At 34.2% G+C, this 16,073-nt stretch overlaps 1 protein-coding gene across 1 annotated transcript in view; it reads right to left on the reverse strand.

Moving 5' to 3' along the window:
- Positions 1-16,073, reverse strand: part of AK9 (adenylate kinase 9) — a gene marked incomplete at its 3' end in the record, with an annotated part of 141,143 nt that overhangs the window by 111,423 nt on the left and 13,647 nt on the right. Inside the window, exons 6-9 of the mRNA XM_081295818.1 lie at positions 12,174-12,286; positions 8,802-8,990; positions 5,706-5,834; positions 1,618-1,692 (exon numbers count right to left, since the gene is read on the reverse strand). Coding sequence (XP_081151944.1) covers positions 1,618-1,692; positions 5,706-5,834; positions 8,802-8,990; positions 12,174-12,286 — 506 coding nt within the window. The remainder of the gene's footprint in view (positions 1-1,617; positions 1,693-5,705; positions 5,835-8,801; positions 8,991-12,173; positions 12,287-16,073) is intronic.

A 16,073-nucleotide genomic window follows, 5' to 3' on the forward strand; every position in this document is an offset into this window, starting at 1 on the left:
CTGTCTCCCCTAACTCCTATGCTAAGTGACTCACTAAGTTCTTCAAGCAGACATCTTATATATGTCTCAGATCTGTCCCCTTTGTTCATTCCTATGGTCACTACCTTAGATTAGGCCACTGTCTTTTATCTGATGACTGCAGAAGCCAGGACTAGCCTTCCTACCCTCAATTTGATTCTCCTCCCATTTTTCCCTTGTTCTATAGTCTGGGTGATGGTTCTTAAATGAAAACAGGATCATTTTCACTCTCTGGCTTCAAATCTTTCACTGGCTATGACCTCCCTCATAATGAGGCCTAAATGCCTTAACTCCTTAAGTCCCAGGTTTTTCTTGGTGTAGCCCTTGCTTGGCTCTAGAGTCTCTGCACTACTGTACTCCTCCTATCTCATCTTCCTATTTCCAGTTGTACAATTCACCTGCTCTTTCTTGCCCCTGGGATTTTTGCATACTCTCCCCGAGCATGGAAGAGTTTGGCTCCCTGTCCCTCCCCTAGCCTTCGAGGTCTAATTCTTACTCATCATAAGTGAGATTTCAGACAGTGGCCCTCCCAGACTAGGTTTTGTTCTTCTTTTGTGAGCTCCAATAACCTTATTTATTAAACCACCATTTAAATATTTATTTCCCCCCACATATTGGATACTATATGTGGTCTCATTTCCCTCCTTCACGTTTATATCCTTGGAGTTTATGATAATGCCAGACACTGATTATGTATTCCAGAAATAGCTAGTGTGATTTTATTACTTTTTGGGGTTTCATTCTTTCTACATCTTTACCAGCACTTGTTATTATTATCCCCCTTCTCTCTAATTTTTTAAATAGTGGGTATGAAGTGTTTTCTTATTAAGGTTGGGATTTACTTTTCCTTAATGACTAATGATATGAAGCATCTTAATGATGCTTATTGATTGCCATTTAATTTTCTTTGAGGGACTAGATAGTAGTTCCTCAAACAGAGCTTCTATTTATTTGATACCAGGAATTGAACCCAGGAGCACTTTACCACTGAGCCACAGTCCCAGCCCTTTCTATTTTTTATTTTGAGACACAGTCTCACTAAATTGCATAGAGCTGGGCTGCAGTTGTAGCTCAGCGGTAGAGTGGTTGCCTAGCATGTGTGAGGCCCTGGGTTCCATCCTCAGCACCACATAAAATAAGTAAAAATAAAGGTATAGTGTCCATCTACAACTAAAAACCAAACAAACGAACAAACAAACAAAAAAACTCTTAAAAAAATAAATTGCATAGGGCCTTGAACTTGTGATCCTCCTGTCTCAACCTCCTGAGCAATTGGAATTATAGGTATGAGCCAACAGCATGAGGCCAAACAGACCTTTTATTTTTTTCCCACTCAAACAGACCTTTTAAATTCAAAATGTGGTTTTGATGTCATCTGGCCTTCTGGTTAAGATAGAGTGTAGTATTAAATGTAGGTTTGATTTTAATATGAACAGATAAATAAAAATAACATTAAATTTTAAAGTACCAAAACAAAATTTTAAAAAATTAATGGTGTTAAGATATAAATCTATTCATGTGTATTAAGGTAAGTACAATACTGTAAAAGGTTTTTAAATTTTCCAACTGTAAGATATTCTTATTGAACATTGCACTCACCATAAAGAGCTCCTCTGGTGGCTTATTTCCATCTAGCTCAATGAGAAACTGGGGATTATGTTCAGCCATTACTTCCTGTAGACAACAGAAAAGAAAACATATATCAGGATTGTAAGAAAATTGAATACAAGATCAGAATCTTAATAACTATGAAGAAATCTGAAAAGCTCACTTTGTTTACCTCAAACATGATATAATGCACATTATTTTCTGTGCTGAAGACATCTTTTGCAAAAGCCCAAATTAGCCCTCTTACTACAAATTTATTTTATTTTATTTTGTTTCATGGTTCTAGGGACCAAATCCAGGGCCTTGTGCATGTTAGCCAAGTGCTTTATCATTGAATTACACCTCAGCAGAGCCCCTTACCATGAATTTTATATGCTTTCTGTTTTTTTTTTTTTTTTTTACTTTTCCTCTATTCAGACACCTTAAAGTCTTTCCCAATATAAAATGTTTTTGGGTGTCTATCTGTATATATTTGTAGCTTTGCTATCTAGTTTTGATACAATAAAAGAGTGATTAAAATTTAAATTAAGGACTTTTTTCATACAGATATTAGCATCATTTAAAAATACAACATACTTTTGTTACTGTAAGGCACACTTTTCTTATAGAAAATTTAAAAGACAAAAAAATTAGAAGGCTAAAATGTCTCTAATCCAGCTACCCAAAGTAACTACCACTGTTTTCCTGTCATCTTTTATTTATTCCATGAGAAAATCCTTTTGCATGTTTGTGACCAGAATATATATATATATATATATATATATATATATATATATATATATATATATAACTTTGAAGCTTACTTCTTCACATAACATCAAAATTAACTTTTCTCTATACTTTTACAAGATCACTACCAATATAATTTTGATGGTTTTATAAAATTAGATATTGTGATTATAGTACAATTTATTTAATATGTTCCTCTGTTGTTTGACAGTTGTGTAATTTATAATATTGAGCAAGTTGTTTCCAAGCGTTTTTAAGTATTTTTAAAGTTTTAAAAGTTGTGTTCTTTTTTAGAAAACAAAACAATAACAAAAAGGGCCATACTAATTTCCATTCCTTTTAACAAAGCATAAGAGTGCTTTATCATATACTTGCTAGCAGGAGAAATTCTTATCATTTGTTTATCTTTTAAAATTTGATTATGGAGGGGCTGGGGCTGTGGCTCAGCAGTGGAGGGCTCATCTCTCATGTGTGAAGCCCTGGATTCAATCCTCAGCACCACATCAGTAAAATAAAGGTATTGTGTCCACTGCAATTAAAAAAATATTTTTAAAAATAATAAAAAAATAAAATTTGATTATGGAAATAACATTTCATTATTTAGATGAGCATTTCTTAATTATAGGTGACACTGACCATTTTTTCTAGTGTCTTATTACCCTTTTGTCTTTCATTTGTTAATTGCTCATATCTATTGTCCATTTATTTCAGAATGAACTTACAGGTTTTCAGAAAATCATTTTTATGGTCTTTATATATATCAAATCATAGCTTTAAATATTTTATCATAGTGTTATGGTCTGAGTTTAATCAATATAGATTATAGATTATAAATTATAGATTGTAGGTTATGAAATATTAATAAATAGGATAAAAGGATTATGTGATAAGTGTTATAGAATAAATAATGTTAAGCTGCTCTAGTTATAAATTAGAAGAAGTAATAATGTAACTGTAAGACATAAGATTTAAGTTGTTAGAAATAAGATAGAGGAGTGTAAGGTGATAAATATAAGCCCATAGGTTAATATAGTTACAGATAAATATAATGTAGCCATTGTAACTCAATTTTTATGACTCCCATGTGAAACTGTTATATAAGCTGTTTCTAAGATGTTAAAAAATTTTTTTTCCTATACTTCATATGCCCACAAATGTGCTTGAACCCAGAACATGGTTGTCTGTTTTTGCTCTGCTAACGGATTTCTCAGCCTGTGTCTCCTGCTTGCTTGCACCTATGTTTTTGAGGATGTGGTTTTTCCTCTTATAAACCCCATAGAACTGGGACCCAGTGCTGTTTCTGGCAGAGACAGTTTGGGTCCTGCAGGGAGCAGTCCCAGCTGACTAAATAAAAGACTCTCTAATTCCGACAAAATTCGGACTGAGAGTGTTTTCTGGTGTTCAGCCCACAATAGTGGGGAGATTTTTCAGTTTGTTTCTTTTAACGTTGAATGAAGTTTGATTAATTGATTTTCCAGAAGTTTTACATTTAATGAATTGAAGTGACTTTCTGGTTTCCTTTTTCTTTTCTTTCTTTTTATTGGTATTGGCAGTGATTTGTGATACTTTTTATTGGTGCATTACAATTACACATATTAGTGGAATTCATTGTTACATATTTACACATGCACACAACATAATTTGGTCAACTTAATTTCCTAGCACCTGCCTTTACTCTCTCCACCTCCCTTTCACTGGTCTCCTTCCTCTACTGGGCTTCTTTGTAATCTTGTCATTGGTTCAACTGAACATCTGTCAGTCATTTATCACTTCCACACTGGGGGCACTGCACTGTGGATAGGTGATACAAGGATAAATGACCTAGCAACTCTTCTTGAAGAGACTGCCTTTGCCTTTTTCCACTATGAATATAGTTTTCCAGTATTTTGAATCTAATTCTCAGTATGCTTTATTCCATACTCAGTGCTAGTGACTTAAGGAGTACTTTGGATACTTTCACTGAAGGAAGAAATTATATTATGTAGAGTCATGTAATGTACTCTTAAGAAATGTTTATGCTTCATTTTAAAGGCAGGTAATAGAAGAAGAGAGAAGAAGGAATCAAAGCCATATCTAAGAAAATAATTTGTTTCTAATTTTGGCAGAGAGATGATGAGAAATAAAATAATCCACTCATTTGTCCTTAAAAAATATAAACATTAGGGCTGGGGTTATGGCTCCGTGGTAGAGCGCTTGCCTAGCATGTGCAAGGTGCTGGGTTTGATCCTCAGCACCACATAAAATAAATAAATAAATAAAATACAGGTATTATGTCCAACTACAACTAATTATATATATATATATATATATATATCATATATTAAATATATATATTTGATATATATTAAAATATATATTTAATATATATATTAAAAATATATAAGCATTATAAACCACATGAAACAAATTATTTTAGGTCTCTATCAATTGGGAAGAGACATTTTTAGGATTGTTTTTTATTTGTTTTCATAGTTTTGTTGTTTATCATAATATCTTCCCAAATACTCAAGTTCAATAAATTTTTTTTTTTTTTGATACTGGGGATTGAACTCAGGGGCACTTGACCACTGAGCCACACCCCCAGCCCTATTTTGTATTTTATTTAGAGACAGGGTCTCACTGAGTTGCTTAGTGCCTCACTTTTTGCTGAGGCTGTCTTTGAACTCAGGATCCTCCTGCCTCAGCTTCTTGAGGTGCTGGGATTATAGGCGTGCACCACCATGCCCAGATCATTAAACATTTGTTGACTAAATGTCCAACACAAATGATTATATTTGGCAGTCTTCCTTTAATTTTGAAAATATAAAATACATTTTCCACATAATTGTAATCTCAGTAGTCATACTTTGGAATACTAATTATTTTAATTAAAACTTTTCTACTACTCTATGTAATAGTCTTAATCATGTTTACATATAATCAACTGTGCCTGAGATAACCATGGAAACCAATCTGGGGATAACAATTTTTTAGATTGCAATTTAACCTAATTAACACTTCCTTTTAGAATAAAAAATGCATGTTAAGTGACTATTTGTTTTGATGAACCCATAAATTATTTATTGAAAATGTTCTTACAACATAGTCTCTTAATAAGAATTTTCTAGCCCCCATTCATAATTTTTCCTAGTGACTTTTGAAGTTCATTAGTCATTTTTCAACAACAGAGTTGTTTGTAAGGGTAAAATAAAATGGTTGTGGGAAACAGCCTATGGGAAGGAAGCCATTATCTAATAGCTTTAAACCAAGTTCACGAGGAGAATCAAATGATAGTACATGAAGATGAAGTTGGGAGAAAACTATTTAACAGGGACAAATACCAAATAATCCTATTTTTATCTTGTTCTTACTTCTAAACAATTAAGGATTGTTTCCTTATAAAGTTGAATAATATTTTCGACATTTTCCAAATAATCCTCAGGCCTCTGAACTAGATGATGATGAATTTCAGCTGCCATCTGCATTTCAGCAATAAACGCCTAAATGGAAAAGAAAAAAAGAAGCACAAACTATCTTTAAGTCAGTGATTAATGAACTCTTAAGCCACATCCCTCCTCCTTTGCCTACCTAGAGTGAGAAGCAGGGGGAAGGGGAAGATTAGAGACAGAGGGTTTTATTTAAGAGAGACTGAAATCACTGAGCTGCCTCAACCAGCCAAAGGAACTATGAGGACTAGGTTGACTGCTGTATTTTCATAATCTCATTGTTATGTATTATGTGTTTAGTTTCAATAAAGCATTTAGACTGATGAGGGGGAAAAGAGAGACTGAACATTCTTCGGGGTCTTCATTAGATGAAACAAAGCATTAGACTGACTTGGATACTTACTAATTACTTTTTCCTCCCCTGTTAATAAGGAAGATTGGGGGTGAATGTCAGATTTTTTAAGACAAAATAGAAACTGGAGTTTCTTAGAATACTCTAGCTTGTAGTTCACTCATTTCTTCCTTCAATATTCAGTAAACATTTGAGTGCTTACTTTATTCCAAGCACTATTCTGGGAACTTGAGATACAACAGTGAACAAAACTATCTTAACACTGGGCTCACAGAGCTCATGTTGAAGCTGAGAGAGACAGCGTAAACACAGTGAGCAAATAAATATAAGACAAGTAGTGGTAAGCACTGGAGTCATGCTTCATAGAGTTTATGTTCATGGGGTAGACAGGATATAAGCTAGTAAAAAAATAAACAGAACTTCAGAAAATATAAATGCTATGAGAAAAATAAAGCAGAGTGATGGGAGAAGGTGCTATTTTATGTCAGGTGGTCACAAAAGTGACATCTGAGTTGAATTTGCAAGGAAGGGAGAGAGCCTCACAGATTTCTAGAGAAAGAACAGATCAAAGCAGAGGGAGTAAATAATACTGTGAAAGTTCTCTGCCCTTGTCCTGGCACATAGCAAGTGTTCCATATCACACTTAGTATCATAATTAGTCATTCTTTTCAGTTTTTATAAATGCATACATGTACATATTTTACACAATTTGAAACACATTATCTATAGAGGCCATTTTATAATTATAATTTGTTTTAAATATTATTTTAATGGTAAAATAACATTTCCTCAAATGATTTAAACATGACTCTATAACAGGTCAACAAGAGTGTTTCAGATTTTACAATTTTATAAATAATGTTGCAATGAATAGCTTTGTAGATAGATTTCTATATTACTAACATTTCCCCTAGAATAGTTCCTAAAATTAAAATTACTGAACTTTGGGTAATACATTTCAAAGTGATTCAGTAAACACTGTCTTTTTCAAAATATGCTACCATTTGTCTCTCTCTAGCAGAGGGCATTGCTAGCATGCTTGTGTTCATTCACTTAGTTACTACGACTTCATATTAAGCACCTACTATCTGCTAAGCACTGTTACTGGCACTGGAGATAAAGTCATGCTTTCACAGAGTTTATGTTCAGTGGGGTAGACAGGCTATAAGCTAGTAAAAAAATTTAACAAAACTTCAGAAAGTATAAATGCTATGAGGAAAATAGAGCAGGATAAGGACCGAGGCTAATGTGATCTAGTGTTATAGCTATTGACTACACATACCTATCTGGCATTTGAAATTTGGTCAGTGCAAATTGGAAAGTGCTGTAAGTATAAAATATGCACCAGATTTCAAAAACAGTAAGAAAACAAAATGCATTATTCTTATCTGGACTGTCCAGTTAGGAAGACAGAGCCATATTTGACTACTGAGCACTTGAAATGTGGCTAGTTGTACTAAAGAACTAAGTTAAGTTTTAAATAAGTTTAATTGATTTAAACTAAAACAGCCACATGGGGGAGTGGCTGCCATAGTGGACAGTGCAGTCCTAGCCTAAAAGTAGTCCTCACTCTTCCTGATTATATTCCTGGTGACATCACCAATTGTCATAACCCATTTGGACCCTGCAATGAATTGTGACCCCTGTATCCCACCATATAAGTGCCATGTTGGCTGTGATAGTATACTGTATTCATGCTAAAATCATATAATTTTTATCCCTATCTACTATGGGGTTTTCCTTTAAAACAGTCTAAAATAGGTTATGGTTATTATCTAATGACTTATTTGCACAGATGAGATTATAGATTATTTTATTTTTTAAAATGGACTTTATTGTACTACCAATTTTTAAATGAAAGAACATATGTCAAAGAGGTATTTAACCCACAGCAAGGGAAACAGCAGAATTACAAAGTGCAGGTATTAATAATCATTGAATAAGATTGAAAAGTTAGGCACAAGTCTGCAAGTTATTTGAAATGTATCCATCTGTAAGTTAACTTTGACTTCACAGAGTCTAGGCCATAACAGAAACTGTCAATCACAGGTACATTTCACTATAGTATAGATTGGCAGACTATGACCCATTCCCACCCTGGTGGGTCAAAGCTAGTCCACCATCTGTTAACAGATTTCTTACTATCAAATTTTCCTCTTTAAGTCATAGTAAAAGATTTTTTTCCATGCTCTATTGCATTATGTTTGGTAGTATTTAAGATTATTTAAAAAACATGTATATGTGAAATTAGGCTATAGATTTCTTTTTATGTGCTCTGTCAGAGTTTGGAATCAGAGTTGTGTTCATTTCACAAGTTGAGTTACTGCTGGGCTACTTTGTTCCCCATATCACAGTTTGTCTTTTATTGCCCTAACTCCTTATTCTAGCTGGATTGACTGACACACAGAAGGTGACAAATTATCGTTGCTATGAAATGAAGCATATTAGCTTTCAGAATAGAGGGACTTCTATACTGACAGGAAGGTTAAATTTGACCTTAAGCTTATGTTCTAATAGTTCTTGAAAACAGGAGATAGTTTTACTTACGTCCTCCAGACTCAATAAAAATGTAATTTTCTCCAGTATCTGTTTTCTATTATCCAAACTATCATTTATTTATAGCAAAATTTTAAAATATAGCATACAGTAATGACCTATTGTGGCATTACCTCTTCCTCCTCTTGCTCTTCTTCCTCTTCTCCTTCCTCTTCAGTTTTTCCTTCTTTATGGGTGTCTTTCTTCTTTTTCCTACGACTCTCAATGACTTCAGGATCCCACTGATCTCTAGTGTATACGTACCCTGTATTACAGTGCTGTCTTTGCCCAGAAATTCTTTGGCATATATCATAGTCAGGGCACTAAGGAAAAACATTATTATGTTACCTAAAATATTTTGAATATGCATTTAATACCTAATTTATATATTATTCAATACATAAAGTTAAAAATTCCTTAAAAACCTGACAAATGCAATATTGTGACCACAAAATACAACTTTCATGCAATGTCAACATTTTTGACTGAAATTCATATGTGTGAGAAATATCAGAAGTTTTAAGTTAAAGAAAGAGGATTAGAAGAACAGTAGAAAGAGTAGAGAAATAGAATATAAAATCAGTTTAGTCTGCAAAGGTTCAGATTAGTTTGAAAAGGCTGGTAATGGAGGAAAATGGAATATGCATATATTTTATTTTAGTATTTGAATATTTACATATTTTAGTATTTACGATCATTTACAACTTTATGGTCAAAGTAGTTTATAAAATTCCAGTAATGAATGGGAAGTATCTGAAAGATCACCTATCTAGTTCAACCTTTAAATTTTGAAAATGAGGAAACAGTTCATGTAGTTAAAAAAAAAAAAAAAAAAGCACAAACCAAAGTCTATAAGTAAATTTCTTGTTTTAAAGTGCTTTCATATGTGCAGTTTGACTCAATTCTCAATTCTCAAACTAATCCTTTAAAATAAGTAATTGAATATTATGATTAAAGACATTTTGCAGATCAGAAAAACACAGACAGGTTAAGAGACTGGTCTCATATCACAATGTCACACGGAGACCTTCTGATTCATATAGTCCATAGGCTATAGATTTCTTTTTGTGTGCTCTATCAGAGTTGTGTTCCATGCTCTGTGGATGCTTTATTAAAATAATGTGGGGCTGTAAATCCTGCTCTGGATGATTTCTAGGATAACGAATGTCTAGATGATATTCTATAGCAGATTCTCAAACATTAGGAGACCTTGCTAAATAGATACATCTGCTCCCCCTTGTAATTTAGTAAGATTGGAGTGAGGATAGGCCCTGGAAAGAACATCCTCAGTGATTCTGATGCTGATCACGCTTTGAGAAACAAAGGAAGTAAGGAACTGTGGAACCTTCCTTGATCATTTTCTGATTTATTCATGCCCCCTCCATGTGGAGATGGGATGTTTACTTATTTATGCAAGGCTTTTATTTGGGAGTCTTAAGTTTTCACCAAAAGGACTTCAACCCATTTGGTCATTTTAAAAACTTGTGAATTTACAACCCAGAGTCCTCACATTCTGGGTTCTTGGCAAAGACTGTCACCTTCAGCTGTCTCCTGTTTTCACTTGGAGGAGGTGACAAATAAGAGGAGGAGGCTAAAGGATGTGCCCCAGAGCAGGGGTCCCCAAACTTTAGCAGGTATTAGACACCTAGAGGGCCTTGCAGCCCTGATAACTGGGTGCCACCCCCTCAGTTTCTGGTTCTTCGTTCTGAGATGGGGCTTGAGAACTTGCATTTCTAACAAGCTTCTGGGTATTGCTGCTGCTGGCTCTGAAAACCACTGCTCTAGTAGATTGCTGTACCTTAACCAATTTTTGTAGCACAGGTCCCTTTAGAATATGATAAAAGCCATAGACTTTTGCTTTAGGAAAATGCACATACACAAAAAATTTTGCATATAATTTCAGGAGGCTCCTGAATGTTTAGGGCTCATGAAACCCAGGCTAAGAATTTTAGCAGGCATTAGTCACCTAGAGGGCCTTGCAGCCCTGATAACTGGGTGCCAGTTATGAATGGGAAGGATCTGAAAAATTGCCTATTCTAGTTCAACCTTTAAATTTCTATTATCCAAACTATCATTTATAGCAAATAAATAATTCTAGAACTTTTGTTCTAGAAATTCCAGACTTATCCCCAAGTAGAAACACATGGTCAGAGAAGTGTGTGTTGTGCTGAGTTGTATATCACTCAAACTCTCTAATTATAATCTGGTTTCTCTGTGGAAACTGCACATTCAGTATGCCACTTACAACACAATGGGTTAAAGGTGTCATTGACTACATTAAGTGGTCTCACATTAGAACCTAAGTAAACCATTTCTCTCACTTTCAATGGAAGTTTTGTTTTTTTCTGAGAAACGGCTTATCTTTTCACTGGCGATTTTTAATAACTGGTCACATTTCCCTTTTTACTTCAGTTTCTCAAATTTGGAACCAGATTTATTATTCAAATTTAGTGAGCATTTGGGGCCTTCTGTCCTGTGTATCTTTGTGCTTTCTTTCCACAAGGTTTTAATTTCCTATTTAATCTGTATTTTCCTTGGTTTTGACTTTATATTTGATTTTATTTAGTTGAGATCTCCTCTCTCCACTATGCACATGGTCACATGTATGTCATTCTCAAGTCTGCTCAGGAGTTGGGCCTCTGGTCATGAGCTGGGGCTGGGACTGTCCTTATACCATACTCCACTGCAAGATAATCTTTCTCTTACAGCTGAGCCTGGCACTCCACAGGGTCCCAACATCTGAGCTGACAACCATCTTTTTTATTTTCAACTGTCATAAACCCTTTGGGGGGCCAGGCAGGAGTCTGAATACAAAAGCTTTACTTCATTTTCATATAAACAAGTAGAGAGCATCTCAGTGAATTCCTACCATGACCCCATGAGGCAGCTATTGTCATCTTTGTGAACAGAAAACTGAGACTTCTAAATGTGACCTACCAAGTTCCAATGGTTAATAAAGGAAAAACAGGGAAAGGATCAGCCTTAATCAACTTAGCAGTGTTCTTTAGCATTTACCATTCAAGTCCTTTGTTGTTACATCTTATTTAAATAGTAAACTTATTTAGAGACACTAGGTAGCACATAGTGTGCTAGTTGATGTTTACAAGAATAAAACATGTTTTTTCTACCTTTAAATAAGAGAATCTAAGAAAAAAAATGAACATTTACAGTGAAGTGGATAAAATAGGAAAGTAAATGAATGGTTATCAGAGAAGCATTTAACTCTCCTCTGTGCTACATAAGGTGCATGGTGGTGCAGGAGGTAGGGAGGGTGTGTGTCAGGGAATGTTCTGAAGAGATGATGCCTGAACTGGCTCAAAGGGTGGCCGTGGTTAAGCCTAGTGAAGAATCGAGGAAGTGGTTCATATGGATGCAGTTGAAGGAACAAAAAGACAGGAGTGTGAGAAATTCAGTCTGTGACTGATCTATAAATTTTGAAAACATTCTTTGAATTAAGTACTATCAAGATTTTCTATACTAAAGAAAAAAACAACTAATATTCTTACCCTAATATTGATTATAATATCAGGCTTCAATTTTAAATTTTTAATTAATTCTACTTGCTGCAAAACCGTCATGGCATCCTCTGAAAGTGATGGTATTTCAGTGACAATATAACCTGAAAAATAAAATTTTAAAAATTTATAATATTAATATGTGAGAGTATGGATTTCTTATTATTACTTTATAAAATATCATATAGCTATTGATTAATATAAACCAGGTCATAAAGTTATCTGTCAAAAATTTTGAAGGAACAGCTATGGTTATTGCCACATGAAGTATAACTATGAAAAATGGTTTTCTGATAATAAAAAAGAAATTAATGGGCTAGGAAGTGACATCTTTAAAAATTTCAAGTCAATTTATTCAGACAGATGAGATGCCTAGGGAAGGAAATTCCATGCTAGTAATTCCTTTAACTCATGTTAGGAAGGCTCATATCATGAAAGGTAAAGGTATATTATAAGGGTTTCATGACATATTATTTTCTTTATTAAATATTTCATAATATAATTTAGTATATAATTTATAGGAAGTAATATAATACCTATGCATCCACCATTAAGTTTAAAGAATGGAACAGAACAGAATATATTTTGGCTTAGCACATCTATTGGCTTGTACTCCTGCCCAGAAGCCTAAATCTCAATGACATTCACCCTGTTTACCACCCCTACAATAAATAAATATATTTCTTTAATTATGTCACTTCCTCATAACATTTTCTCTTAACAATAAAGTCTCAATTCCTTCAATGGAAATTCATGGACTTAGACTTACATTTTTGCTATTTTTATGAATATTTTTTTTCTTGGAAGAACAACTGACAAATTACATTTAAGCCTTGGATATTTGGCAAAAATCTTATAAAAAGTAAATGAAGTATGTCTCTTACTTCAGGGACAACAACTGATAGTGGTTGTTTCCAAGCATAAAATTTAAGTGAAAATTTGAATTTTGGAAAACTTGTTTCCACTGCCTAAGCTTAACAGCTTAGGCAATGTAATTCTTACATTTTTCTGATAAGATTGGTGGTGACATTAACAAATGTGATTTTTTTTGATATTGTATAATGAACTGTTAACATTTTGGAGATCTGCATAATTCAGTAAACACGAATTTTATAAATGACTAATTCATAGGCTATAAAATCATGGATAGGAAAGAGACTCATAGCAAGTGCAAGGTAAACCAGGGATTTTAATGTAACCAAGTTTGAAAAATTTGCTGATGTAGTTTCAAATGATACAATATAATTAACCTTTAAAAATCCTTCCAGTTGTTGAGTTTTAATGTAGGATTAAGAATATTCACAGTTATTTCAAAGTCAATTAAACACTTCCTTTTTCTAGCTACATAGCTATGTGATGCTGGATTTTCTTCATGTATTTTCTTGAAAGCAATGTGGTTGGGTTGTGGGAGGAGGTGTGGGAGAGACGGTTATAGCATTTAAGATTGACTCACCACTGCAGATGTAAAGTGGGATTTCTTAGTCCTCTAGACCCAGTTCTGGAAGGATCTCAGAGGAATACAACAAGTAAATAACCAGAGCCGAGGAGCCTACTGTCAATTTCTCTAATCTCAGAGACATATGTGAAGATGGAAACACAGATGATGAACTCCCCCCATCACTGCCCACACTTCCTTGAGAGCATTTACCAAAGCCTTGCCCTTCCATGCTGAAGATGGAGGGATGGTGGACTCCATGCATGTACTAGCACAGGCATAGTAGGCACTTTGTAGGTACTATCTGGCCTACATCAGAGAAAGCTGAAATACTGTCTAGTCCACCACTCAGGTGAAATCAGATGGACCAGACCCACATTTTAACTCTGTCCACATTTCTTGGCACAGTGGGAAGCAGGAGGTATTTCCTAGTTCCATAAACTGACAGCGGCAGGCTACTGCTTTCAGATTGAAGTGATGAGAGATACAGAGACATCAGACAGCTTTGTGTCCAGCCAGCCTTGCTATTCACTAAACCTCAGGCCAGCATAAATGGACACACTGGTGACCAATAACTTGCAAGACCATCTAAAATGTTGTACACCTGGAGTGTCTAGACTAGAGCTAATCATCATTCACTGGGGAAAATGAATTTTTCCAGAATATAGAAGCAAGTAGCAGAGAGGGGATTTTCTGGATCCTCAAGCATAGACTGTACTTTTTTTTTTTTCTTCTCTTGGGTGAGGAAGTTATTCCAAGAAGCTGATTTTGGTTGACAGCCAACACAGCATGATGGACTGTTAATAAAAAGATTATAGATTGTGTAGGTTCTTTGTAGTAATGGAAGCTCCAAATATAGAAGGGTGCTGGTACAGAAAAAAATCAGATTGAATTTGGCAATGCTTTACTATAGTGTCCCTGGAAGCACACATCTCTCTAGGAATTTTGGTTATCTATTTCTAGCCTTGCCTGTCCCCTGACTCAGGTCATATATTTGTTTCAAAATCACTTTACTTCCAATTTTACATCTACCTTCTACCGGGCTACTGGTTAAGATCTAACACCAGAATGAGAATCCTTAATGAGAATTTGAGGAGACTTTCAAACTGTGTTTAGCAGAGTGCTAAGGTTCCCAAAAAATTCCTTTGGGAATGTGACAGGGTAAGAGAAAACTGGACAGAAAGGGCTCTAGGTCCTGTCTTCATAGCAGCCTTTAAATGAGCCCGTTGTGCATACCTAGAATATGGCTATGAAAGCAAATGGTGAGAGTGTGATGCTCAAACTGAAGAAATAATTTCTACCATTCCTACTGTGCCAGCTCCTAAGACACATAAATCAATTAAATGATACAAGATGATGCAATCAGACAAACCCATAGTGTGGAAAACTCTACAAAGCAAATAACTATTTTTTTTCAACAAAGGAAACATGAAAAAATAGAAAGAGGTAAGAGGTAAGGAAAACCTTAAAGATTAAAAGAGATTTGAAACATACCAATCAATTAATCAGTTACAATATGTGAAGCCTGGTTGGATCTTGCTCCTACCTGTGCCACAAATACTCTTAAAAAAAAAATCTCAAAGGCAATTAGTGGAATTTGACCAGACTGGTTAGTTGATAGTGTCCAAGAAATATTATTAATTTTTTTAGGGGTGATGATGGTTAAGTGGTAATAAGTTTAAGAGTCCTTATCTTTAAGAGTCACATACTGAAAAATTTATGAATGAACTGATATAATATGGATTAGCTTCAAAATGAAAATAGGTTGGGAGAGAGGAGTAGACAGAGATATAGATGCAACAAGATTAGATAAGAGTTGTCTTGTGAAAGCAGGGTGATAGACTCTTTTGTGTATGTGTGATCTTTATATCAAAACTTCTGTGTGCTTTTGCTTTGACTTTTCCCTAGTAAGGATTTTTAAAATTTATGAACTGTGAATGACACAATTAAGTTTCTCTTTTTAATTTTCCTTTTATCCTATTGCCAGTGTTTGTAATTTAAGCCAGATTTTTTGTAGCCATTAAACTACTCTACAATTTTCAAGAGGTGAGTAAAGTATAAACAAATATTCACTTATATACATATATGTATGATACAGTTTCAGTTACTATGCTTTTGGAGGTCATTTATTTATCTAATTTTGAATTCCATGATTATCCTTTTTGTCATTTCACTTTTCTAATCTCCTACAATCTGGGTATTTTCCCCAATTCACCCTCTTTATCACTGATGAAGTATAGACATAGACAGTTTATAAATAAATGGTAACTATTTATACAATAATATATTTATAATCCCTATGTTATATAACTTATAATACAAGGTTTTTAAAAATGGAGCTTATTCTATTTATTTAGGGCTTAAGATCAGTAAGAGAGGGAAGTCAACTTCACAATTATCACAATTAAATATTTCTCATAAGCCAATAGTCCCTCTTATTTTTGCTCATTTCAATT

This window comes from Spermophilus citellus (assembly GCF_964194105.1).
Source record: "Spermophilus citellus genome assembly, chromosome: 5".
NCBI lineage: Eukaryota > Metazoa > Chordata > Mammalia > Rodentia > Sciuridae > Spermophilus > Spermophilus citellus.